This window comes from Balaenoptera ricei, chromosome 11 (genome assembly GCF_028023285.1).
Source record: "Balaenoptera ricei isolate mBalRic1 chromosome 11, mBalRic1.hap2, whole genome shotgun sequence".
Lineage (NCBI taxonomy): Eukaryota > Metazoa > Chordata > Mammalia > Artiodactyla > Balaenopteridae > Balaenoptera > Balaenoptera ricei.
The window spans coordinates 68,751,615-68,778,427 of NC_082649.1; the positions used below are offsets into that span (position 1 = coordinate 68,751,615).

The 26,813-nt window shown below is 59.6% G+C and overlaps 1 protein-coding gene across 1 annotated transcript; it reads left to right on the top strand.

Annotated features, from left to right (window-relative positions):
* Positions 1-1,363: 1,363 nt before the first annotated feature.
* On the top strand, positions 1,364-21,806 carry GNAI2 (G protein subunit alpha i2). The gene is made up of 9 exons (XM_059939699.1): positions 1,364-1,564; positions 15,704-15,746; positions 16,383-16,524; positions 16,697-16,857; positions 18,599-18,727; positions 19,139-19,268; positions 19,353-19,506; positions 19,878-20,092; positions 20,780-21,806. Exons 1-8 carry the CDS (start codon positions 1,447-1,449, stop codon positions 20,066-20,068), a joined length of 1,068 nt encoding a protein of 355 aa, XP_059795682.1. The 5' UTR covers positions 1,364-1,446; the 3' UTR covers positions 20,069-20,092; positions 20,780-21,806.
* Positions 21,807-26,813: the final 5,007 nt, after the last annotated feature.

The window sequence follows — 26,813 nt, forward strand, 5'->3', positions numbered from 1 at the left end:
GGCAGGGCCTGCCTGAGCTTTGGCTCCAGGCAGGAGGGAGCCCTGCGGGAACCATTTGAGGACTTACAGGCCGATGCCCCCTCAACAAGGGAGCCATTCAGAGAGGGACACATGGACATTCCAGGGAGAGCAGACTGAGGATTGGGAGTGGAAACAAGGTGTGTATCAAGGTGGTAAGGAGGGAGTCTGTGCTGAACAGGGGACTGTGGGTGGCTAAGCATTGATGACCAAGCATTGGTGGCCAGCTCCCTTCCCAGCTTTGTGGACCTTCCTTGTCTTTGGACTGGGGCCTCCCCAACTCATGGCACTAGGGCCACACAGGACACCTTCCTGGGTAACCCTTGGCAGACTTTTTAAATGTCCATCGGAGGTCAGGGCTGTGGCCTCCTCCTGGAGAACAGGATCAGAAAGACTGAAATGTCCCCCTAAAAATGCTGCTGCCTCCACCCCACCTTTGTCCAGCCATGGGGTTTCAGCCACTGTCCAGGGGTGACAGGCCATAAGATCATGGCCACTTATGTTCCCAGAAGTCAGGGGGCACCTCTCTCTCTCTCTCTCTCTCTCTCTCTTTCTCTCCCTTGGGTCATGGTTGCTGGGTCCCATGATGGAGTCCAGGATGACTACCTGCAGGAGAATACCTCCTAGAAGATCAGAGAAGGATGGATAAGGCTTGGATGATTAGAGAAGGTACCCCAGCTGAGGGAGACAGCCTGGGCAAAGGTGTTGAGGTGGCAGTAAACCTTTTTTTTAACTGCAACCTAGAGAAAGAAGGGGCCAACCCTGCTTTAAGACTAAGAAAGCCGCAGTCCAGAGAGTCTCCGGGGCTCTGTGGATCCTGAAACAAGTTTATTGGGTTCATTAACTTTAACAAGTGACGAAGACACGCCCCCTCTGCTCTGCTCGCCCAACTCAGAGGACTGGTTCCTGCTCGGCCCCTGAGGTGCACAGGATCCCCATCCTCAGGCTACGAGATCAGCCCGCCCCCGCCGTCGGGCCGCGGAGCTCCAGACGCCCTGCACCCAATCGGAGCCCGGCCCCGCCTACAGCCCGTCCTGCGCTCAATCCTTCTGGGCTAGGCTCTACCCCTACCGCTATCCCTTGGCGTGGCTCCGCCTCCAGCCCGAGCCGAGCTTGGGCCGCACCTAACTTCGCCTTCGCTCCGCCCTAACTTCGCCTTCGCCAATCACCGGCCCCAAATCTCCTATGGCCCCCACCTCCGACCCCGCCCCGGCCCAGTCCCGGGCCTGACTCGCTCCGGCCCCACCCCCTGCCCGCCCTGCGGTCGGTGCGCGGCGGCCTGGAAGGCACCGCCCGCAGACGCTCGGAACTGTCGACCTGGGAGCTACCCGTAGAGGGCCGGCGGCGGGAGCGGAGTGGGTCGGGCGGGGCCGAGCCGGGCCGGGGCCGTGTGGGGGCCGGGCAGCGGCCGGGCCGGCGGACGGCGGGATGGGCTGCACCGTGAGCGCCGAGGACAAGGCGGCGGCCGAGCGCTCCAAGATGATCGACAAGAACCTGCGGGAAGACGGCGAGAAGGCGGCGCGGGAGGTGAAGTTGCTGCTGTTGGGTGAGGCCGCACCCTGCGCTGGGACCCCCGATTCCCCGCCCAAATCCCCGACTTTGACCTGAGCACTAGGGCTTCGAACTCTCAGACTCGGCCTGGACCCCCACACCTGGACTTGAATCCCCCCAAACCCGCCTGGCAAGGACATACAAATAATGGATCAAAACTCTGGGTTGGCCTAGACCTGTGATCCATAGCCCAGACTCTTAGATCACATCCTCAACTCATCCCAGACCCCAAACCCCCAAATACAGCCACCAGTGCCCCAACACCCGCTGCCCAGAACTCTGCTTCACCATCCACCCTTGCTGACCAACCTCACAGATCCTCAGAGCCCCTGCCTGTCCTTCCATACTTCCCTAGACTTTACCCAACCCCCCAGAATCCCACTCGGCCCCCACCTTCAGGCACCACCTGTTCCCTCACCTGCTACCCCTATTCCTATTGGGCATGAGTATCTCCAGGGCCCCTCCCAAGCCCCCACTCACTCCCTCCTTCCCCCTCTGTGCCCCATCCCTACTCTGGACCTTATATCCTCCATCTGTGCACCTTGACCCCAAGGGACCTCTCAAGTGGGATGACTGCTTATAATCTCTCTCTCCAGCCAGAACCCCCAAACCTTTAGAGACCCCTGCTCCCTGCATCTGGCCCAGTAGCTCCCTCTCTGCACACATCTCTCCTCAAACCCTCTGCTCCCTTGCTCTTAAGTCCTCTCCCACACTCTGGCCTTCTCCAGGTTCCCCCACCCCTCCTACACCAGGTGGGCCGGGCTGAGAGGACTGGTCCCAGACCTCTAAGGGGCTGGACTGAGGCTCCACTGGTCATGTTGGGGGAGGGGACCTGGCCTCAAGCTTCCCAGGGAGTTCTGCTGGCTATCTGTTTCCCAGTTTCTAAACCCTGTCTGGGCCAGTGAGGGGGGCGTCTGGGAGTAGGAGGGAGTGTGGAGGAGTTTGGGTTGCGTTGCCTCCAAGGCCAGGGAAGATGGTGGCTGCTTGAGGGGTGGGGGGAAGTGGAAGTGGTGAGACAGCCGACATATTGCTGCCCCCGGCGGGCGGGCCAAGGAGATTTGCTGATGGGTGCTAGTCTTCCTGCACCCTTTCTGGGCCCAAAGGCCTGGGACGTGGCCTCCGGGGGTGGGTGGGCCTGTTGGATCTTGAGGCCCTGTGAGGGGGGAGTGGTGGACCTGCTGGTTGAGTAGTTGGGGGCCTGCTGGGGGTGGACTTCTGAAATGGATTTGTGCAAAGGCTGCGGGCCTGGTAGTTGTCCCTGTCCAGCCTCCCCCTGGGAGCAGGTGTGGTGCCCAGTGGCGGCCTGATTTGGGGGGGTTTCAGGCATGGGGGTGAGGGAGGCCCTCGCGGCAGCGTTGGAGGCTGGACCTGTATGTGGGGGGGGTGTGGCCCCTCAGCCCCAGAGCCGCGTGGGGTCCCCAGGCTGTGAAAATAGGGGCTTTTCATGCTGAGCGTTTGGCCGAGGGACAGCGTGTCTTCCATCCCGGGCCCATCTGTTGACTGTCCCTGGGGGCCTGGCCTCAGGGGCACAGCCCCGGAGGTTTCAAAATGGCATCCGCTCCTCTGCCACTGCGGGGAGGAAGAGAAGGGGCGGGAAGGGGCGGCGGCCCAGCCTCCTGGGCTGTTTTGCGTTGGGCGCTTGCCTCTTCCTGTCTCTGCTGCGAGTGCGGCAGCGGCAGCGAGTGGGTGTCGTCGACGCGGCGGAATGCCCATCGCTGCTGCCCGCTGGGCCTGGGGAGGGTGCTTCCGGTACTGCTGCCTCCCAGTGCCCGGCCAGGGGGTCTCTAGCCAGCCCCTTCCCAGGCCGATTGCAGTTATGGCAGTGCCCGAGAAGATGTGGGACTGGGCCATGGGGCTCCTGGCCTGTTCTGTGTCCTGACCCCATCCCACCAGACTTGCTCCTTGGAGCCCCACTCAGGTTTTAGGCCTGGCCACCCCTCCCATGCTGGGCCGGCAGCAACCAGGGGTGCAGGGTCCCCTAGAAATGCTCAGCATTTTCTAGACTGGGGAGTCCATCTCAGCATTCTGCCCTTCTGGCCTTTGCTTCCTCTGTGAAATGGGCTTCCTGGGTTTGGGCCAGAGGAGTGCTGTGCCCAGGATGGGGGGACCAGGGACCTCGTGGAGGTTCCTGTTGGGAGTGGGAAGTGGGGGCTAAAACCCTGCAGAGGATGCACTGTAAGGGGCTGGGAGACCAAACTTTGCCTGAAATTGAGGACTCAATCTGCCAGGACTGCCTGGAGGAGGATCCTGGCTGGCCATCCCTTTCCTATCCAGGTACAAGGAGGTGATGGGAGCCTAGCTGAGGCAGCTTCAGAGAGCTGGGTGCCTGTCCCACGTAGCGGAAAGACTCTGTCCAGGCAACGGAACTCAGGCTGGGCAATTGCCAGCCTTGCCTCCCAGCCAGAACCACGCCTGCTGCCCCACCCGCATACTGGCTCCTTCCCGTCCTGGGTTGCCCCGCCAGCAAGCAGGCATAGTCACTGTCACCGTCACCAAGGCAAAGGCAGATGTGGTACACACTAACTGGTGAGAGGGTTTTTTCTGGCAGCTTGGTAGGGGGAGCAGAGTTGCTGATACCACCCCTACTTCAGCGATACCCCCGCCTCTACCCAGTTCAACTTGACTGACCAGCTATCCCCAGGTAGAATTTGGGGACTCAGGCTGGGCACTTAGGGGAAAGTAAACCAGAGTGTGTGTGTTTAGGGAGTGACTCTGATTTGTTTGGGCTCGTGTGGGCAGTCTACAGAGAAAGGAGAGACAGTGCCCATCGCTGGCCCCAGGAAGGCTTCAGGGTATAAATACAGCAGTTCTCTCTTGCCCCTGGGACTTTGTATCTGTTCCCTTCACTTGATGTACTTTTCCACCTTTTCACTCCTACTTGATTGTTCTTCAAGACTCTGCTCAGGGATCGCCTCCCAGGATCCTTCTTTGACAGACCCCCTTCTCCAAGGCTCCTCTGCCCCCCGCCACCACCACCCCCAGCGCTACCCCCATCAGAGCGTGGTATTTGTCCGTGTCACAGCTGCCCTCCCTTGCGACAGGGGCAGGGCTGCGTCGTGTTCATTTCTGAGCCTTCTGTGCCAGCATGGAGCCTGGTACCTGTTGGGTGCTTCTTGTCTGTTTGTTGAATGAAAGAAGTGCTACTGGTGTGAACTTGGTCTTGGGGATGGGTAGATGGAGGAGCAAGATGGCGGTCACTGAGCCATCGCCTGCCATATCATGGGCAGGTGGCAAGGGCTCAGTGTAGGGCCAATGACCAGGACTGGGTGGGGGGGAGACTGAGGGAAAAGTTCTTCAGGCTGTTTCCTCCTGGTCTCATCAGGCTATGCTGGCACCTCGGAGACAGCCCTTATCCCACTCCATGCAGATCTCTTGCTGACGAGTGTGCAGCCTGTCACAGGACGCAGCACACAGTAGGGACTTCAACTGTTCATATGGGAGACTGGCTTTACATTCTTCCTTTCAGCTCAGGCTGTTTGGGGACTGTTGCAGGCCCGCCATCTCTGCCACTCCAATAGAGCCTGTCTAGCTCTTAGGGCTGGAGCTGCCCCATAGTCATGTGGCTCAGACCAGAGTAATGCTGCAGGAGTTCTTGGCCTGGCCAGTGCGGAGACTGCACATACAGGGGCTCAATTAGGTTTATCAAATGAAAAGGAGGGGAGTTTTGTGACCTTTGTCCTGTCTGTGTCTCTCACAAGGGGCCTGGCACACTGTAGGTGCCTGTTCAGTGTGTATGAAAAGAGTGAAACTATTGCGAACATCCGTGAACAGGGATAAATAATTCTGGGGCTGCTGCTTGGAGCTTGGTGTAGCTGGAGTTAGTGGGAAGGGCTAGCCCAGGATCCTGGCTGGCTGGGTAATGGGTAGAGGCTAATGATGCCTATGAGTGCAGGGGGGTTGCTTCCTGGAGAAGGGGTCCTCTGGGTAGCCTTGAAAAATTAGCAACATTTGCCAGGCTCAGGCATTGGGGGCAGAGGGACCAACTCGGTTCCCAAGCCTTTGGGTGGGTGTTTCCTGGCCTGTGGCGAGGAGGGCTCACCCTCCTTAGACTGGCTCTTGGGGTCACACAGACCTAGGTTCAAATCCCAGCTCCACCTAGTGTACTGGCTGAGAAACCCAGTGACAGGAGAAATCCTAGTAGGTGACCTGCTCTCCATCCATAACCTGGGACGTGGTGCCTGCCTATAGCCACAGGTGTTGTGGGGACAGTACACCAAAGTCTGGGGGTGTGAAAACAGGTGGGGGACCCTCTGCTGACTCACGCAGAGCTGAGAGTTTGGTGGGGAGGGATCTCCCCAGCCTGGAGGCTGCCTGGCCACAATATGGAGCCCCTGGGAACCCCCTCCCTTTCCCTTAGGCAGCTGCTCACAGCAAGTGGGAGACTGAGGCTTGCAGACATTGGGTGCCATCTGGAGTGACACACTGTCCTGGGGACCTTAGGCCCAACCTCTGGGGACTGAGCCACCTTCCTGGGGGTCTAGGGTTGGGGGTGTGGCAGGACCCTGGGTACCACGTGGGCTGGTACCCAGGCCAGCCTCCAGCCTCCCTATTCTCCCCATAGCCTTCACCATCCCACCATCCCGCTATCCCGCTATCCCGCCGTTGGGCTGGAGCTCATTAGCACTTGAATGGGGGGCGGGGCAGCTTGGGCCTCTGAGTCTCTTCTTCCCACCCCTCCCCCAGGCTAAGCCAGGCTTTGTCTTCCTGAGTCGGTAGTGCAGTGCTGGGGCTCCCAAGTTAGGGAGTGAGTAGGGGTCTAAGCCATTTCTGACCCCCTCTGCCTGGGTCCTGCTCAGGCCTCCTGGGCTCAGCCCCTGCCCATGACTCCAGTGTTGGTGCAGCCAACATGAAAAGTTGTACCTCTAGGATAGGAGTGAAACTGGGTCCTTCAAGTGATACCCCTGAGCTGGGAGACTGGGTGAATAAGGGCAGTTTTGCAAATGAAGTGACACTGGAGCTCAGCTGAGGGTATCCCAGGAGGGTTGGGGGTTGGAGAACCCCAGACAGAGGTCAGAGCGGGTGGTAAGGACAGAGGGAATGCCTGCCACTGTGGCCGGAGGTGGAAGTCAAGCCAGTTGGGGAGCTCAGGCTTCCATGCCAGGCCCTGAGGCAGCGTTAAGCCACCCACTGTGCTTGAGTTGGAGCCTAGGCTGCCAGATGGGGACTGGCATGGTCAAGGACCTCTTTGGGTTGGCCCAGGGTTGGCCCTGGGCTGGCCTGAGCTGCAGGATCCCTGGGTAGCATCATCGATACCCTGGGTAGCATCATCGATACCCAGGCCTGCAAACGTTGCCCAGTTGCCCAGCAAGTGACAGCAGGTAGCACTGGGGGTGGGGCCTGATGGGATCCCAGTGAGGTCCCTAGGCTCCAGCAGAGCAGGGACTGGCAGTTGGGACAGCTTGGGCCAGAGGCAGGCACACTGGTCCTGTACACCCTGCGCTCGATCTAAGTCCCTAGATGTGTCTCTCTCGGTCTCTATCACTAGAAGCCACCCATTCTTTTGGCAGGAACAGGATGGAGGAAGCTTTGTCCACATAAGCCCTTAGCCTCTGAGGGACCAGGGACTTGCCTCACCACATCCCCAGCAGAGGACGAGACAGTCCGACCCAGAGCCTAAGTGCTGTCTCCCCAGTAGGATGGGGGCAGGGTGCAGGCCAGCTTCTGTCTCACCTTCCCAGTATCTCAGGGCAGGAGTCCTAACCTAAAAGTTCAGTGAGGGAAAGGAGTTAACAGGTTCTGGCCAGGCCACAGCTGATGGGCCTGCCTAAGAATGCCCTGGGGAGGGCAAGGACTAGGCCCTTTGATGGTGGCCCTACTACCTGCTGCTCTCAGGCAGCCCCTCCCTCAGCCACAGGTGCAGGGTGGGGCCCCCTCTGCCCAGCCCCACCCAGCCTCTCTAGCCTGTAGCTCTTGTTCTTACTAAACCCCAAACACTCCACCCTCACCCCGATGCTGCTTTTGGGGCTATGATCATCTTGGTGGTTGGAGGAATAATCTCCCTGGAATAACCACACATTCCCTAAACTGGGCTGGACCTTCAGTGTTGGCCTTCTGGGTACACTTCCAAGGTTTGGCAGTAAATGCCAGGCCAGTTTGAGCCAAAGCCTAGAGGTGGGATCATATAAGGCTTGTTGAGAAGGTGTCCTTATGGCTCGGAGGATTCCGGGGTGCCAAGGCTGCTACAGCCTCAGAATATCCAGAGGGGGTGTTGATGGCAGCACCTACTGTGCCCCAGGCTGGAGGAGGGGCAGTGAAGTCTGCATGGCAGGGCTGGGCCTTTCAGGGAAGTGGTGTCCACACCAGAGGAAAAGGAGGAAGCAGCTGGAGGAGGAGGAGCCCAAAAGGGGAAGAGGCTAGAGAGCCGCTCACACTCTGCACTGGGGTGCGGAGTGTGAGCCAGGTCAACTGGGGGATTTAGAAGGTGAGCCCCACCTGTGCAGGCTCATCTGCATATCCCTATGGTCGACCCTACTGGTAGTCACTGGGTTGGAGTCAATCTAGACAGCTCTGTCCCTCGTCCTGTCCCAGCAACCACTGGGCCCAAGATCTCAGAGAAGGTGGCGCCTCTGAGAAGGATTCCAGGCCCCTCCTTTGACCACAGGAAGTGGTGGATGGGAGAGGGATGCCGGCAGGGGGGCTAGCAGGAAAGCAGAGGGCTGCTCCTGTGTTCCCGAGCAGCCATTGCCCTCCAAAGCCGGAAGGCCGGCTGCAGGCCCAGATGAATACCCGGAAATGGAGCAGCAGCCCGGGGATTAGCTCACTCTGGGTTTCCCCTGCCTGGGGGTAGACAGAGGGGCCCTTGATCCAGCCTAAGGATTCCCCCCACCCCACTACTCACTGGGCCTGGGGGTGCCTTCACTGGGCCTCAGTTTCCCCTCTGGTGATAACAGCAGCTGCCTCTGATTGATGACTATCGTGTAGGGCTGGTCTCATCGTATTTAACCCTGCAAGGCTGGGACTGACATTACATCCATTTCACTGATGCAGAAACGGAGGGTCTGGGACATCATGTGACTTACCCAATAAGTGGAGACACCAAAATGCGACCCAGGTAGTGACCCTGAGCACCTGCCCCCAACTATTGTCACCCCTCAGGAGCCTGTGCCCAGTTGGCAAGAACTGCTCAGTCAGGATGACAGGCAGATGCTCTGGGTGCTCGTGTGTTCTGCATATGCCTGGAGGGGGGACCTCAATTCTTCTTTTAGGAGATTGAAAGGGGACCATCTGCCCAGGAGGATGGGACCCAAGACTCTGTGCGTGAATCTTTCTCCTGCTTAAAGCCAGAAATCTGCTGTGTGGCCATGGGGTGACCTCGTCCTAATATATCTGGCCCGTGTCCCCTCACAGGAATACTTAGATCACAGTCAGGCAGCTTAGCGCTTCGCTCTTCCCCTAACATTACGCTTGTGCTTCCCACAACCCCCAGGCTTGGACTGAGACCAGGCCTGAGGAAAGCTCAGAGGCTGTCAGAGTCCAGCATGGGGGCCCCTGAGCCTGGTCTGAAGACTGGGAGTTGTCCAGATGAGGAGCAGGGAAGAGTGTTTCAGCAGAGGGTCCCCACTAAGAGCAAAGCCCGTGTACGGTACTGTGTGGCGACTGATATGTCTGTGGTGTGGGCTGGCTACAGCATGAGACGTGGTGAGGCCGGTCCTCATGCTACTTGGCCTCCAAAATCCAAGTTTTCTTGCCTTGCCTTCCCCCACGGAGGTTCCCAGGGTTTTGCTCTGGGTTGTCAGGCCAGGCCCTAGGGAACTGAGGAGCCTAAAAAGACTTAGGAGAGCTAGAGCAGAAGCAGCAGAAGCATCAAGGTGTCAGTGGGCCGTGAGGCCACACACAAAGCTGAGAACATGCATCCTCATGGCCAGTTAAGACTTCGGGGCCCAGAGCGCCCACTCCCCCGTCTTCCTCACTGTGTGACCTCAGGCTGTCCTCTCCTCTCTCTGTGCCCAGTGCTGGGACCTGTGATGTCTTGATTCTCAGCATGGTCCATGGCTTGTGAGCACATAGGCAAACTGCCCGCTTGGGCTGGACAGTTTGGGGTGGGTGTGAGGACCCAAGGGAGGCTGCTCAGGGCAGGCGTTGGGCTTGGCACACTCCCCTGAGGGGTACATTTCATAGATGGGGACACTGGGGCCCAGGCATGGGCATCTCACCCAGGGTCTACCACAGTGAATCAGGAAGAAAGGTAGGGGTTATTCAGATTCTTTGAAAACAGCAAAGCGATTCCTTAAATGAAGAAGCCTCAAGAAGAGGGGTGTGCCAGTGGCCTGGCTCCTTGTATGACCTGGGCCCTGTCCAGCACCGCCTGGCTCCTGTGGAGGGTGAGACCTGTAGCCTGAGTGGCCAACAGTGCACAGGTCTCAGGGCCTCCTCTCCTCCAGGGTGGCCTTCCTTACACGGTGCCTCAGTTTCCCTCTGTACAGTGGGCAGGGCCCCACTGAGGGAGACACAGCCCTGCCCTGGAAAGCCCTCTCCATGTCTGGCAGAACCCGAGGCCTGTTTCCCTTGCACAGAGAGCTCTGACTTGGCAGTAGCAGGCCAGGCCCTGGTTGTTGGTGCTTCCCTGATGGGCATCATGAAGGCGTGGAAGCCGCTGGAGGCTTCCCAAGTGGCAGAGACTGGAGGGAGGGAGGTTCCGGGTTTGTTGGGGCACCTGGAGGAAGCCAAGGCCACGCACGTGGGTGGGGGTGTCACAGGGTCCATCCAAGACCCACTGCCCAGCCCCTCACAGTGCCAGACCCCAGCTGAGCCTCCTTGGCGGGAGTGAGGGGGCCAAAGAGCAGCACCTGGAGGAAGGAAGAGACGCCAGGGGCGGGGCTTGGAGGGCCTTTGTCTGGCGGGGCCCTCTCCCCCTCCCTGCCGTCTCCATTGTTCCCTGGCGTGCTGCGTCTCTGCGGGCCGAGGGCTTCCCAGGCTCCGGAGGGGGCAGTGGCTGCGGCACCTCCCCCAGCTGCCCCTAGCCGCGGCTGCTTTCCAGAAACCAACGCTCCTCTGCGCCGCCCAGCCCCCACCTCCTCCACCGGGCCTCTGGCTGACGGGCTCCCCCTGGTGGTGGCGGGGCGGGACCCTAAGGCTGCAGGGGAGGGGCGGGAGCTATGGGGCCCCAGAACCGCAGGCTGCGCTGGAGACGTGGCACCTTCCTGGGATGACCGTGGGAGGTGCTGCCAGGGCTGCCTTAGGGGTGGGCTTCCCAGGGCTCACCCCTACCTTCCCCCAGTGCCCTCCCCCCAGGGTAGGCCAGTGGAGGGGGTTGGGAGGGGGGCGGTGGGGGCGAGGGGGCGGGCCCGTGCTGTGGGTTTGAGCTGGGCTGCTGCCCAAGTCTACCCTGTGGTCCCAGCCACTGCCGCTTCTGAGAATCTCTGCCCTCAGGCCTGCCACGTCAGTTGGCTGCTCTCCCAAGCCCCACATGTTCCAGGGGAGCCCACCAGCACAAAAGCCTCTGCAGGGAGGCCTGTTACCCAGCCTGCCCAGCCTTCTGGGTGAGGAGAGCCAGTGAGCAGTGTCTGCCGTGAGGCTGCTGGGCGGGAAGGAGTACCCCGCTGTGGAGAAGTGCCGGGTTGTGAAGGGAAGTGACAACTAAGAGCAAAAAGCCAGCAAAGGAGTGAGTGGCTCTGACTCTGGTCCCAGGTTACACAAGTCCCGCCAGGGAACCACCGCTGCTGAGTCAGCCTCTTAGCCACTGGTCATTGCCCTGTGCTGTGCTTTGTCTGAAAGCCTCAGAAACTCGCCTTCAAAATGAGATGGTCACAGCAGGCCCCTCTGCAGGCTGCGGTTGTAGTGACCTATGCAGCGTGGTCACTGTGGGTTGTAGGAAATGAGAGGTTTGGGGAAATCTGTCATCTTCCAAAGGGTAAAAGAAATAGTGATAATAACTTTGATCTGAATGCTCACCGTGTGCCGGGCACTCACCCGTCTCCTCGGACGAGATAATGGTGGTATCCTGTTTCACAGATGAGGTGCCAGAGGAAGGGCAGGATAGGGCTGCAGCTCTTGGAGATCTCAGGGAGAATCGGGGTGGACACCAGGGCTCTGGCAGGTCTGGACCTCCCTCTGGGAGAGGATCTGAAAGTGAGAGATGGGCCTGCTGGTCACTCGAGGCTTCACAGCTTCTGCAGAAGGGAAAGTGGGGCCAGAGAGGGAAGTGGCATGTCAGGGCCTCCCTGCAGGACAAAGGCTTGTCTGGGAGGTAGAGGGTTCAAGATAGACCACAGCAGAGACCTGATGTTGGGGCTTGGGATCAGCATCAAGCCATTGGACCAGTGGCCCTGTCTCTGCTGCAGAGGCCCTGCTGGCCTTGTTCAGGCAGGTGGAGCCGTTCTTTCTCCCTTCCCCCATCTGTTCCCTCCTCTGTTGGGGCCCAGCGCTCCCAGAGTGGAAGCAGATGTTCTAATGCAGAGCAGCCGCTGTCGCCCAGCACATCTCGGCAATTACTGCCTGCCCGCTGGGGGCCCAGCAGCTGCGCCCCGGGGCAAGGGCTGCAGAGGCTTCTTCCTTGGTGGGAAGAGGTATGGCCCAGTGGGAACACTGAGGGCACCCCAGGGATCCTCTGTGGGTCCCTCTGGTCTCAGCTGGAGAAGGAACGCCTGGTGGGCCCGCTGTGGGTAGGAGACTCCTGGCACCTTCTACTGGCTGAGTTCCCCCCACCCAGCACCTTTGCAGCAATCCGGATCCAGCTAGTGAAGACCCCTTCTCTGAAGGGAAGGTGCAGGGCTGGGTGGGGAGAACTGGGTGCCTAGGATTAGCAAGGTACAAGCAAACTCTGCTCCAGGTACCAGCCTATCTAACAGGGGGACATCATCAGGCCCCGATGGAAAAGGAGTTCCTGGGGCATCTAGCTTGTGGGCTGCCCGAGAACCAGAGTGTCCACCTGGATATCATGCTGTGGCCCCACCCACCTCTGTCCCCTGATCTGCTTGCTGTAGCTGCTCCTGGGCCATGCCTCTGATTCTGTCCTGGTGTTCTCCCCTGCTTTCTGCTTGGCTGCCAGCACCACACCCTTGTCCTGCCAATTAACTCCTTCCCTCTTGAGTCACAGCTGCTGGAAGGACAACGGGACTGCTTTGAGTCCAGGGATGGGGGCTCCATGACCTTGGTTTGTCCACCTGTCAAATGGGAGTTGTTCTGCAATGACCCCTGCTGGGGGCAGAGAATGTCCTCCTAACTCTTTAAAGGGAGAGGAAGGGAGACTGAGGCTCGAAGGGGACAGGGAAGGGAACCTCAGTGTCTGCCAGGTCTGCCGCGGCTAGGAAAATCAGATGCAAAGCAAGTTTGTGCTGTCATCCCCATCTCTGGGCAGGGTCATGGAGTGGCCCACACCCTTTACCAAGAGAGTAATCAAAGGGCCAGACAAGGAGACTGGTGCCTCACGTGGACGGTGGTCCCAAAATCACCCTCACCTGTGGTCCCCTACGCCCTGGAGATCTACCCGCTCTGAATCTCAGTTCGCCTGGCTGGGGACGGCATGATCGATATGACCCATCACTTTGTATCCTTGGCCTCCACTCTTGCACTGGGCCCCCAGTCCTGGCTGAGATTTGTGGCTCCGGGGTCTTCCTTTGCTCCAGGATGTGTTCCCTCCCTCCTGCTCTGTGGGAGCAAGTGACTAGGTGGGAAGGACAGCCAGGCGGTCACCTGGCCCTCGTGGTTAGCCAGTCCAGTGCTGTCCTCCCTGCCCCGTGGATATTCTGGGCCCTGGGAAAAGGGCCTCAGTGATTAGGCATCACCATCAGGCCTTCCCAGGCCCTCTCCCCATGTCCCCACTCTGCAGGTGGGAAGTGTTAGTGTGAGGGGTCCTAGCTGTTCCCCTGCCATGCACAGCCCAAGGGAAAGGGAGGGATGTTGCCATTGACCAGAGCCCACACCCAGGGGAATGCACTGGGACTGGGGCCACTAGTGCCCAGGGGCCGGACCGATAGAGGGGCTCGTGCCCCAGCCTGCCCAGAGCCTTCCCATTTGTGCCACCCCCAGTGCTCCCCTATCCTGGGAAGCAGGCCTGGGACAGTCAAGCCCAGTGATTCCAGGCAGCTGGTGGTGTTTGTGAGGCCTCCTCAGGGAGGCCCCTGGGTTGTGGACATGCCCAGGCTCACAGCTGTGAGGGCCGCAGCTGCACCTCAGGTTCCTCCTGGTCAATGTGGATCTGGGGTGGGAGGTAGGGGGATGCAGGCAGGGCCTCAGCAGGGTCTGCTGCTTCTCGGAGGGCACTGCAGAGACTCAGACCTGTGTCTGCCTGGGAAATAAACCCAGTGGCAAGGACTGTGTGGCCCAGCCACAGTACCAGGCATGCAACATTGCAGGGTGGGCCACCTGCAGAGGGGCTATAACCGTGTGACAGCAGCCTCTCTCAGTTTCCTTTTTTTTTTTTTTTTTAATTTTTTAATTTTACTTTTTGGCCATGCCCTGCGGCTTGCGGGATCTTAGTTCTCCGACCAGGGATCGAACCTGTGCCCCTACATTGGAAGCGCGGGTCTTAACCACTGGCCTACCAGAGAAGTCCCTCAGTTTCCTCATTTTCGAGGTGGTGGTGAGAGTAGAGCTACCCCCGGGGCTTGTTGTGAGGTTACTTAGTGGGCGTGATAGGCGTAGAATAGCATCTGACACGTAGGGAGCACCATTCACAGCTCGGCCGTGATCATCATTGCTGATGTTATTGCTTGCTGCTCATGGTAGTTTGTGTGTTAGCACCTTCATCCTCTGAGGTTGTCTTAACCAACCCTGAGGGATATGGGGGCCAGAGTCCTCAAGTGTGACTTCCCCACAGACCCCACCACACACCCTGCTGAGCTGCTCAGAGGGACAGACCCGCCACAGTGATCAGGAGGGTTGGGACACACGTAGGTGGAGCATGGGGCAGGTGTGCCCAGCAAAGAGAACTGCATGGGCAAAGGCCTGGAGTTGGCAAGAGGAGATGCCTGGCGGTGATGGGGCAGAGCAAACAGTCTGGGCAAAGGCTGGGAGGGAAAGCCAGGCCCAGCTGAGGTGCACTCTACTTGGAGCTCAGGACAGGGAGCGAGCCGCAAAGGGAAGAGGTGAGACCCTGCCTCCAACCCCTCCATCCCCCAGCCAGGAGTTGAGTGGCCTTTCTGGTCTCACACTTCCCTGCAGACTCCCTGGGGAATGCAGATTTCTGGGCTGCACCCCTCGAGATCTGGCTGTGTGCCTGGGATGGGGCCTGGGAATCTGCTTTTAAAAAGACAAAAAAAAAAAAAAAAAAACACCCTCCCGAGGCATCGTCCTGCAGCATCTGAGCCACATTTTGAGAAGGGCTGGGCAGGCCAGGCATCATCGTCGTACATGTCTCCCTGCCTTTCTGAATCCTGGCTACATGATCTTGGGCCAAGACTTTAATTTTCTGAGCCTCAGTGTCCTTGTCTGTAAAATGGGAGAAACAGTACCTATCTCTGGGGCTGCTATGACAGTCACAAGAGAGTGCCAGCAAATCCCTCAGCAATGGCCAAAGAGAAATACAGGATGGGGCTCTGCCAGGGAAGCATCTTGAGTCAGTACAGGTAGGGGTGTGTGTGTGGGTGTGTGTGTTTGTGTGAGTGACACTGCATGTTTCCCAAGTCCTGGTCTCTATCTGCTCAGAGCAGACCTGGGCCCAGTGAGCAGGGCGCTGGGCCTTGGGCCATGTCTGGGAGGCAGGGGTATGACGCCGTGCCCGGATCCAGGCCCCTTGGCAGCTGCGGCTCAGAGTGGAGGGAGAGAGGGCTGCTGCCCTGCTGGAGTGAGCAGGGCTCCTCTGCTAGCTGTGCCTAGGCGCCATGTTGGGGAGCGTTAGCCGCAGAGTGGCAAGCCTGCATGTGTGAGGATGGCAGGGTGACTCCTGAGCCTCAAGTCTCCAGCCGAAGCCCCTGAACTCAACCAGGGCAGTGGGGAGCCATGGTGGGCAATGGACCTTGTGGGAAGCGAAAGCCTGGAGTGAGTCCACCATGGGGTCCAGGTGGCCGAGGTTGCCTTCACCCCTGTGGCCCTGCCAGCTGCACCCCTGGTAGCTCTGCTGCCCACCAGGCCCGACTGCCTCCATCTCACTGTGCAATTGATGGGGAGGGTGAGTTCTGCCTCCAGGCCGCGTGGCTGGCTTACCTCTGTAACCCCACTGGGCCTGCCCCCTGACCAACTGTGCCCTTTGTTCCAGGTGCTGGGGAGTCAGGGAAGAGCACCATTGTCAAGCAGATGAAGTAAGTGCTGTGTGCGGGAGGCAGCCTCCAAACCTTGATTTCCCCTCTTCTTCCTCTGGGCCTGTACTGGGTCCAGTATACCCAGCCCAAGTATAGGCCCAGCCGTGTCAGCCAGGTCCAGGACCTTCCCAGAGGCAGCATCCATCCTCAGGTCCCAGTGGTTTAGAGGCAGTTTCCTCCTTTCTTTTTTTTTTTTTAATTTATTATATTATATTATATATATAAAATATTATATTTTATTTTTGGCTGCATTGGGTCTCCGTTGCTGCACACGGGCTTTCTCTAGTTGCAGCGAGTGGGGGCCACTCTTCATTGCGGTGCGCGGGCTACTCATTGCGGTGGCTTCTCTTGTTGCGGAGCACAGGCTCTAGGCGATGCGGGCTTCAGTAGTTGCGGCACGCAGGCTCAGTAGTTGTGGCGTACGGGCTTAGTTGCTCCGCGGCATGTGGGATCTTCCCGGACCAGGGCTTGAACTCGTGTCCCCTGCATTGGCAGGCGGATTCTTAACCACTGCGCTACCAGGGAAGTCCAGTTTCCTCCTTTCTGAAGTAGGTCTCTCCAGGCCCCAGCAGCCCCAGGCAGCCATGTGAGGTCCCTGTGCCCTGTACACCCTAACTCCTGACTCCTGGCTGCCAGGATCATCCATGAGGATGGCTACTCAGAGGAGGAATGCCGGCAGTACCGGGCAGTCGTCTACAGCAACACCATCCAGTCCATCATGGCCATTGTTAAAGCCATGGGCAATCTGCAGATTGACTTTGCCGACCCCTCCCGCGCGGTATGTGGACTCCCCAACCCTGCCTCCCTCCCATAAGGCTTCAGCGCAAGTCTTGTCCTGGGGAAGCTGAGAACACCCCAATATGGGCCTCATTCCGGAGGCCTCCCTGCCTCTGACAGGTGGGGTGGGGGTGTGCTCCTGCGACTAGCTGACCACTCACTGCTGTGCCCAGGACGACGCCAGGCAGCTGTTTGCACTGTCGTGCACGGCTGAGGAGCAGGGCGTGCTCCCTGAGGATCTGTCCGGTGTCATCCGGAGGCTCTGGGCTGACCATGGTGTGCAGGCCTGCTTTGGCCGCTCGCGCGAGTACCAGCTCAACGACTCTGCCGCCTAGTGAGTACTCCAAGGGGCTGGGCTGGGGGTGCAGTGTGGGGAAACCTGGACTATAGCCTGAACCAGAGGGCCTGAGCACCCTTAAAAAGATACTGCCAGCCTCTGTTCGTGAAGCTGCTGACTGTCAGCCAAGGTCTTGGTGATCTTGGGTTTGGCCTGGTGCAGGGCTGTGGAGGGACATCCAAACAGATGGTGCCACCCAGATAGGCTGCTGGCCCTGTACTCTCATCTCTCCTCTCCTACCTCAGCTTAAGCCAGTCCCTCTGTCTGAACAGCTTTCCCAGTCCCACTGCCCATCCCATCCTGAGCCCACCCAGAGAGGGCTGGACCTCTGTGAAAGTGGGTGGGAGGCTGGTCTTGCCTGGCCATGGCGCCTGAGCCCTGCCCGTCACATGGACAGCCGCCCCACTCTCCCTGCAGGGGCCTGAATGCCCTTGTGAGTGCACGCCCCCCGCAGGAGCTGCAGAGTCACAGCCAAACACTGCGGGGGAACTCCCCAGAGGTCACAGGCTCAGTGCCAGCAGAGCTTTTGGGTCCTGGAGGCAAGGAGGGGTGGGTCCTATCAACCACTGCCATCTCAGTGCCCAGGATACTCAAGGAGGGCAGGGTTAGGGCCACCTTCCGGCTGCTTCCCACTCCTCCATCATCCTCATCCCTATTCTTCATTCACCAGACATTAAGTACCCACCTTGTGCCCAGCACCGTTCTGGGTGTGGGGATTCAGCCGTGAATGTGGGCCCTGCCCTCCCAGGCAGGTTTATGCCATGACAAGATCACCCAGAGGTGGGGAGCAGATTGGAACACTCCAGGGACCAGGCATACTCCAGCCCCTCCTCACAGCAATCCTCCAAGGCTGCTGTGGGGCAGTGGGTCCCTGGGGTGAGCCCACCTGTTGGGGACAAGGGAAAAACTAGTGTGGAACCCACCATGAGGCCTCTGGGCTGGAGGCTCTCAGTAGGGGGCAGGGTACAGTTTGCAGGTCACAGCACATGCGTCATGGTCCCCCATAGCCCTTCCTGTTTTTCTGTTCTGTCTCTGCATCTCTGAGGTCATTTCCCTCTGGCCTAGCTGCTGGTGGGAGCCAAGGGCTGGCCCCAGCAGCCCTGCCCCAAGAGCAAGACACTGGTACTGGGCAGTGGCTGGGAGGCCTGGACCCATCCCCCAGGACGCAGCAAGGATATTGAGGCAGGCAGCAGAGCTGGTCTCAGGGCTTGGCCGGGGCGGCTTGGATTCTAATTAAGAGAGCTGGAAATGAAGAGCCCCTGGGACCCCTGCCAAGCGAGTGTTGATGCCTTCCCCCTGAGGAGCCCAAATTTTACTGGGCACAGAGCCCACTGGGCCTGGCAGGCCCCAACCTGTCCAGCCCTGCATCGAAGGGCACGCCAGGCTGCTCTGTGGCGGGTGCCGTAATTACGCCGATTAGCATCCTGAATCTCTCACTGAAGGACTAATTTGCCCCCTCCCACCGCCCTTGCCTGTAGTTCCACCACCCTGGATCTTGTCTGACTCAGGCCTGCCTCAGACCTGGGTGCTGGGGCTTGGCTGGCTAGCCACAGAGCTGCCCCTCCTCCCAGGCCCATTCCACAGGCGGGAGGCAGGGGTTCTAGTGCAGGTTTCCTCATCTGAGCAGTGAATGCAGTGCAGGCAAGTGTTAAAGAGGCAAGGGCTATGCCTGGGAAATGAGGGGATGGGAGGGAAAGGGGCCCGGTGGCCCCCACTGATCCCCCACCCCCGATCCCAGCTACCTGAATGACCTGGAGCGCATCGCACAGAGTGACTACATCCCCACGCAGCAGGATGTGCTGCGGACTCGCGTGAAGACCACGGGCATCGTGGAGACGCACTTCACCTTCAAAGACCTACACTTCAAGTGAGCGAGCATGTGGGCAGGGTAATGGGGCAGGAGCTGCCAGCCTTGCAGGTGACAGGGTAGAGATCCTCACTCCAGGGCCTGCCAATGGCTGTTGGGAAAGAGGGCTGGTCCAGGATCTGCAGCCCCACTCTGAAGTTTCTCAAGGCTTTGTGGTTGCCAGCAGCTCACAGCCTCTGCTGACCCTGCCCCATGTGGAGGCAGCCTACCCTGCTGACCAGCCTGACCCTGCTGGGCCAGACATGCCCTGGCCTAGAACCCCAGGGGTAAGGTGGGCCAGTGTGGATGATTCCATGGAGGCAGCTGCCATACTCTGAGCAGGCCTCTGTCCTCAGTCGGTCAACCTGTGAAATGGGGCAGGGACCTTCTCCCAGAACTCCCTTCTCTGGAGCTAAGGTGCTGTGTCTGCAGGATGTTTGATGTGGGCGGTCAGCGGTCTGAGCGGAAGAAGTGGATCCACTGCTTTGAGGGCGTCACAGCCATCATCTTCTGCGTAGCTTTAAGCGCCTATGACCTGGTGCTAGCCGAGGACGAGGAGATGGTGAGAGGCCCAGAGGCCACTGGGGGAGGGCGGGGGCCGGGGTGGGGGCAGGGGCTGGTGCTGAAGGCGCTGTCCTGCCCCCAGAACCGCATGCACGAGAGCATGAAGCTGTTTGACAGTATCTGCAACAACAAGTGGTTCACGGACACGTCCATCATCCTCTTCCTCAACAAGAAGGACCTGTTCGAGGAGAAGATCACACACAGCCCCCTGACCATCTGCTTCCCTGAGTATACAGGTGTGGGGTCTGGGCCTCTGGGGAGGAGCTGGTGGTGACCAGGTGGCCCACGGGCGCCCCCTGCTGGACAGAAGGGTAACTGTGGGACACACGCAAGGGCTGGTGCCTCACAGGCTTATATATCGATACTTGTGTCTGTACACCCCAGGGCCCTTTTTAACACACTCAGGCATGTACTCTGTACGTCACTGAGCATCCTCCTTCACACAATCAGGTGCCCCTCTTTGCACACTCAGACGTGCCTGTGCCCTCTCACGATTGTCACACGTTATATGCTTGTCAGTTCACACGCATAGTACCTCGCTGTACCTGTGGGACAGGCCTGCCTGCCGCACATGCAGCACGAGTCCTCACCATTTTGTCTCCCACAGGGGCCAACAAGTACGATGAGGCAGCCAGCTACATCCAGAGCAAGTTCGAGGACCTGAACAAGCGCAAGGACACCAAGGAGATCTACACGCACTTCACGTGCGCCACCGACACCAAGAACGTGCAGTTCGTGTTCGATGCTGTCACCGATGTCATCATCAAGAACAACCTGAAGGACTGCGGCCTCTTCTGAGGGGCAGCGGGGCCTGGCAGGATGGTGAGCCAGAGGGGGCCGGGCAGGGAGGAACAAAGTGGGGCCACTGAGCCCAGAGAAGGGACACGGTTGGGGCTGGGGAAGGTCCAGGTGGGGGTGGTGAACTTGGACACCCACTAGGAGACCAGAGGGCAAGGGGAGGGAGGCACAGGGTGCTGAATCAGGAGGGTGATGGAGTGCAGGGCACTGAGGAGGTGGCACAGGTAAGCTTGGGCTCCGTTCTGCCCATTGGTCCAGACAGCAGAAATGCCTGGTTGTGTCCTAGGACAGAACTAGAGAGCTGTCCCGATTTTCCTTGGAGAAAACTCACTTCTCACCCACCAGGCCACTGGCCTAGCCTGAAGGATCTAGATGACAGAGGGGGCCCAGCTGCCCCAGCTGCCCACCACTCAGTATGACCAGCTCTGCACTCATCCCTGCTGTATTCCCCTCGGACCTATCTGAGGGCCCTGGTCTGAGGCTGGCCCCACCAGCCCTGGGAGAGGTGGGGAGGATTCTGCCAGTGCTACAGACTCCCCGCCCCCACGTAACCCAGCAACACATACTGGCTTCTGGGCGGCCACTGTGTCCCTGGTAACGAGTGGGTGGGGAAAAAGGAGAAGGGTCATTGTCTAGGGAGGCGGGAGGAGAGACACACACTGGCTACCTCCCTCCCTCCCGACCCATGCCCTGACTGTCCCCCACCTCCAGGGCCACCGCCGACTCTGCTCCCCCCAGCCCCTGAGGAAGATGGGGGCAAGAGGACCACGCTCCCCGCCTGTCCCCCTGGCCGCTTTTCCCCTTCTCTCCTCTCTCTGTTCTTGGCTCCCCCTCTCCCCTCCCTCAGCTCCAGAGACTTGGGGGAAGGGTTGCCACAGGCCTCCCTGTTTGAAGCCTGCCCTTATCCCAGGTGCAGGGAATGGCCGCCGTACCCCCTCCTGGCATCTGTTCTGGTTTTAACTGTTGTCTTGTTCTGTGATGGGGGAGGGGAGCACATGCTGAGTCTCCCAAGGCCTGTGTTTGGAGGGGCACCCACTTCTCCAGCCTGGGACCCCTGGCTTCGCCCAGCACCAGCCCATGGCCCAACCCAAGTCCAAATGTTTACAGGGAGCCTCCTGCCCCCACCAACCCCCCCGCCCCCCCGCCCCCAAGACACTCGGAGGCCCCAAAGGAAAAAGCACAAGAAGCGTGAGACGCCACCATTCCTGGAGACCACAGTCCACTGGCTCATTCTCGTAGCTTTTTTTTAAAAAAAAGAAAGGCAAAGGGAAAAAAAAAAAAAGAGAGAGAAAACTGCAAACCTAGAACACTTTTTAGAAAAAAAACTATTTAAAACTGTCAGGTCCTGACCAGCACCCACCCAACACCCTTCCCGTGATTCCGTGCCTTGAGTGTGTCTGCGTGTTTACACCCATCCCTCTGCTGGTTGCCCCCTGTGCGGGCGGCGCCCCTGCCCTGCCCTCTACAGAATTGGGTTTCAAGGGCTGTTCCAGACAACTGCCAACGTCACTGAGGGCCCCGCCCCAGCGGCCCTGGGCCCTGGCTCCATTAACCTAAATGTAGCTCCTTAGCGCTAACCTAGGAACCGCCGCTGCCTGCTGAGGGGCCATGCCCCTCATGCCCTCACCCCAGGCCCGGGTCCTTCAGCGTTGAACACTTCCTTGCTTTTTTCACATGTTTTATGGAATTGTTCACCTGGTTTGAAATAATAAAATGTAGAAAGAAAAAATACCAAGAACTGCTCGGCATTCTTCTCTCCAGGGGGCAGAGACCCAGGCTAAGATGTGCCAAGGTGATGGTAGTCTGGACCTGGATCCTCACTTGTGGCAGGGCCCTGGGCACTCAGCTCGCAAGTCATACTCAGGCCCAGTACTCATCACTTTAGTTTTCCCCCTTGGACTAGTCATCTTACATGTTGGGGCCTCTGTGTCTCCCCCTCTTCCCTCAGCACCTCTGCAGTCTTGGGTCTGGGGCAGCCTTCTGGAACAGTGGGGCAGATTTCTTAAGGAGCTCTTCTCCTAACGGATTCTTCCACATTGGGAGCAGGAGGAGTGTCCAGTGAGTCTAGTGCAGAAGGAAATGTGACTTCTGACCTCCCAGGCCCAGGGCCCAGGGACAGTGTGTGTTGCTGAGGCCACACAGCCAGGTGGGCTGCAGCCCCCTGCATACCCTCCCTTCTTCCTCTCTGAGACATTGCCCAGAGCCCTGCCCAGAACTGAGGCCCCTTGGGCTTGACTAAACAGAAAGTTGAGGACAGCAGGGGCCTTGAGACATGTTCAGAAAGGTCTCTGACCCAGAGGTCCCCCTCCAAACCTGAGGAGGGCAGGGACAGGCAGGTGGCTACACTTCAGTGTGACTGTAGCCACCGGCAGGGCAGCTGGATAGCTGCAGGGCTATGGCTATGTTGGGACCAGGGCTCTCAGAGTGCAGAGCCTTCCATGAGGCTATGGGAAGTGCTCGTGCATTGCTGGAGGAGGGAGCAGCAGATGACAGGGCCGAGGTGCCTGTGGGGTGAGCCCCTAGCTCCAGGCAAGGCACCTGGACCTAGGGATCTGCAGCCCTCTGAGCCTGTGGGAAGGGCTCGGTAAAAGGCCCTCCTCTGCTGGGCGGGGCCCCTAGGCGAGCTCTTCCGCCTTCGGCCGCCAGAGGGCGCAGCAGCCCGTGCTGGGCCCCGCCGGGCCGGTCGCGGAGGCTGACGTCATCGAGTCCTGCGGAGGCCGCCGGGCACAAAGGCAGCTTTGTAGGGCGGCGGCGGCCCCGCGCCCTCGGCGGGACAAAGCGGCCTGGGCCGGGGTCGGCGCCGCGGAGGCGGAGAGGGCGGGGCGGGTGGGAGGGTAGGGCCGGGGACCTGGGACCCCTCCTCCGCACACCTGCCAGTCCCCCTTCGGCCTCGGGGCCCCGAGTCCTGGCGAGAGATGAGAGGCTGTGGCCGCCCCCTCGGAAGGAGTTCAACGGTCCCCACCCCCCGTCCCCGCCCCAGTCCCTCGGGCCTTTCCTGCTACCCCTGCCACTGAGGGCTGAGGATCGCCGACTGACAAGGAGAACAGAATCCCACGCCCAAGCCAGGATCCCTTCCTGCCCTCAGCGGTCAGCCCTGGATCGCGCTGAACCCCAGATATGCGGGCGGGGTGGGAGCTCCGGTGCCCTGATATCCGCCCAGCAGGAAGCGGGAGACAGAGATGGTTCCTTCCTTCCGTCCTGAGGGAGAACCCCGCCGCACAGAGGGACCATTGAGGAGCTGGCATTGTCTGCCTGATGAACCCAGTGTCTCCCTCCCTGAGTGGGCCACGCAGGATTCTGGCCAGGATCCCCTTGTACCCGGCTTGGCAGTGGGTCTGGGTGGGGTCCTGGCAAGCAGTACTTCCCTGCGGGCAGACAGCTAGGCCCCCACCTGCCCTTGGCCTTCCTACCCCTGCTCTGATTTTGAGAGCATAAAGCTTCATTGTCCCAGCACTGGCTGGGGCGGCCTCTCAATTCATCCTTGTCTTTCTTGGTTGGGAAATTCCCAGCCATGGGGGGCGGTAGGCAGGGGGGTGCATCCCAGGTGTCCTGCACCCCAACAAGAGGGACTCAATGAAAGTGACACCTGGGGATCCCCCCATTGCCTAGAACTGTTCAGGGCTGTACCTCAGCCATCCCGCATCCCTGGGTGAGGAGAGCCAGAGATTCAGTGCTCCTTGGCTGTGTGTCCCCCAGCGTTCTCCCAGCCTAAGAAGGCCCATCTTCCTGGCCCCACCCATGGGTAGCTGCAACTACGAGGCTCAGGACCCTTAGACAGGCAGAGCCAGGCAAAGGACCCAGGCTCCTGCTCCCAGACCAAGCCGTGGATCCCAGTTTGAGGTAGGCTGTCTCCAGCCAGTGGGGACCACCACAAGGCTGATCCATCTCCCAGAGGGCCCGCCCCACTCCAAATAGTTGCTCAGGCTACTGATGTGGTAGAAGCCTTGCTATTTTTAACCCATTTGGGAGGGTGGGGTGGGTGGGGAAATGGCTGGGAAGAGAGAAAGAGACAAGCTCTGAGAGAGAGTTCTGAAGAGGGAAGGATGTAGGGAGACCCTGTGGGGAGAAGCCAGTCCTGGCCTGCAGCCACTTGCCAGCTCCCCTGGGCCAGACCTCCCACCCCCAGCAGGGGGGTGGAGGCCCAGATGCCAGGTGCAGAAAGGGGAGGGGGCCCCATTAGGACTGGAGCCTCTGAGGCTGCGGGAGATTCCAAGACCTAGAATAACCCCTTACCATGTTTCAGGGCAGCCCCATAGCTCCTCCTGAGGTCAGGAAATCCTCCCACTCCCCTCAGAGCCCCTCAGAGTCATCCCCCCCTACCCCAGAGTGCCAAGCCAGCCATGAAGGCTGTAGAATACAGGTCCTGACTCCAGCCACCTGGCCTGTGGCATGGCCAGCCAGGTCCTACTTGCCCTGGGAGTCAGGGACGGGACTGCAGCTTCTCTTGGCTGAGTTCTGGGTCCAGGCCCACTCCCAAACCACTGACCCCAATCCTTGGGTCTGTTTCCCTAAAAGAGATCCTAGGCGACCTCATCCCTGCCGTGAGGCTGTGCATTCCCCCAAGTCCGTCCCCCCCCGCCTTTTAAAAAGATTAATTTTATTTATTTATTTTTGGCTGCGTTGGGTCTTAGTTGCTGTGCGCGGGCTTCTCATTGCGGTGGCTTCTCTTGTTGCGGAGCATGGGCTCTAGGCACGCAGGCTTCCGTAGTTGTGGTTCGCGGGCTCTAGAGCGCAGGCTCAGTAGCTGTGGCACACGGGCTTAGTTGTTCTACGGCATGTGGGATCTTCCCGGACCAGGGCTCGAACCTGTGTCCCCTGCATTTGCAGGCGGATTCTTAACCACTGCACCACCAGGGAAGCCCCCCAAGTCCCCCTTGAACCCCCAAAGTGGAAGCCAGCTCCCAGCACACCCCCAAGGAGAGCCTCAAGCCAGCTGAGGTCTGCGTGCAGCTGTGTGACCCCAAGTATGTCCATGCCTGCCAGCCAATCAGCTCCTCAGTTAACCACACAGCGACGACGGGCACTGGTATCCAAGGGGGCAGGGGTCAAGGCCATGGATCTCTTTCTTTTCCCTGCTTTGGTTTCCCCCCTTACAGGAGACTTGACCTCACAGGTGATCTTATTTAGGAGAAAAATCGGTTTGACATTCTTTGGCATTTACTCTGTTTTCTGACCTCATTGTGGGTGGAGGGAGTCAAGGCCTGAGTGACTGAAGCCTGAAGGGGCCTGAAGTCTCTCTTCTCCGTCAACCCCCCATCCTCACCCAGGTTCAGCAGGCCCAGGAAGGTGGCAGGGCTTCCTGCGGGCACTCTATCTCTTGCTTCCGTGTGCCTGGGGCCCCCAAGGGATGGTGGCTGCTGGGGAACCCAGAGCCCTGCAGAGAGGCTTGGACCTGGTGTTATAAGCACCTGGGGCTTCACAGAGAAAAGTGGGTAGTGGGTGATGAGGAAAAGTCCAGCAGGTGGCAAAAGGGCAGAGGGCACAGCCCAAGCTAAGTCCTAGCAAAGGAACAGATGCCACCTCCCAGAGATGGGGTAGCTGGAGCGCTGGCAGGGTTAGCCAGGGCCGAGCCAGGGAGGGGTGTGTGAATGCCTGGCTAAGAGCCTGGGATGTCCCCGGGCTTCAGCAGGTTCTCTGAGTGAGGAGCTGGGGAGGCAGGGTACTGCAGTGGGGAGGCACTGGGAGGAGAACTGGCAGAAGGACCACGGGGACCCCCAGGCTGGGTACCTGGGGAAGGGGTCAGGCTTCAAACTGCAGGGAAAGGAGCTGGGGACTTGTTCTATCTTAAAGGAGACAGAAGTCCTCCCTGAGTTGGGGGCTCTCTGGAGGGAGGAGGGTGTGGGCTTGGGCACTGCTGGGGGTGGGTTGGAGACCTGTGGAGTAAGAAGACTGAGGAATCCCCAGCAGCTGGGGAGAGAAGGAGGTTCAGGTGGAAGGTCAGGGTGTTGTGCTGGGGGCTGGACTTGTGGCCGGGGGTGGGGGGGGCGGGGGGGGGGAGGGAAGGGGGCAGGAGGGGAGTCAAGCCTGAGAAAGGGCCCCATGAAGCTGGGCTGGAAGAGGCAGCAGTGACTCCCTCGAGGCCTCCAGGCCTGCATGCCACAGGATGCCCAGCACTGAGATGGCAACTGGAGTGCACACCTGTGTACCCCACGGTGTGCCAGACCTGCCTGGCCCGCCATTTTCAACGGCGGGGCAAGTGAGGAGAGTGATCTGAGAGGTTCAGTCTCCCCCTAGGGACACACAGCTGGTGAGCAGCAGAGTCAGGATTCAACCCCACCCCTTTCTGGCTACTGGGGAGAGGATTCTTGGGGCGGGCTCTGGTCTGCCCTCCCAGAGCATCCCGAGCCCCCAGCCAGTACTCCTGGGAGTCTCTCCCCCTGACTAGTAAGGGATTGTAGCATTTATGTTAATGTATGTTAATGAGTACAGGGTGCCTCCGGAGTCTACTTTGCCGCATTCCTGACACCTCCTCCCCCCCTCCCCCAGGCAATGGAGAAGGAGGGGAGAGGGAGGCCCCACCCCCAGGCCCCTCTTCCCCCCGCCCCGCTGGGCAACGAAGAAAACAGAAGTGAGTGAAGAGCTGTGATGTGGCTGGTGGGGGGGGCTCCCCCATCCCGGAGGGGCTGACCTCAGCCAGGGAGGAATGTGCAGGAGGCGGAGGGCAGGGGCGGAGCGGGTGGGGGTAGGGCCCCAGCTAGAGGCCCAGGGTTCTGGGTGGCCCCTCCCTCAGCCCCTCCACCTCAGC

Coding starts and splice junctions, on each gene's coding strand:
- GNAI2 (XM_059939699.1), top strand. CDS start 1,447: ATGGGCTGCACCGTGAGCGCCGAGGACAAGGCGGCGGCCGAGCGCTCC. Junction 1,565..15,703: donor GGTGAAGTTGCTGCTGTTGG/GTGAGGCCGCAC, acceptor CCTTTGTTCCAG/GTGCTGGGGAGTCAGGGAAG. Junction 16,525..16,696: donor TTGCCGACCCCTCCCGCGCG/GTATGTGGACTC, acceptor TGCTGTGCCCAG/GACGACGCCAGGCAGCTGTT.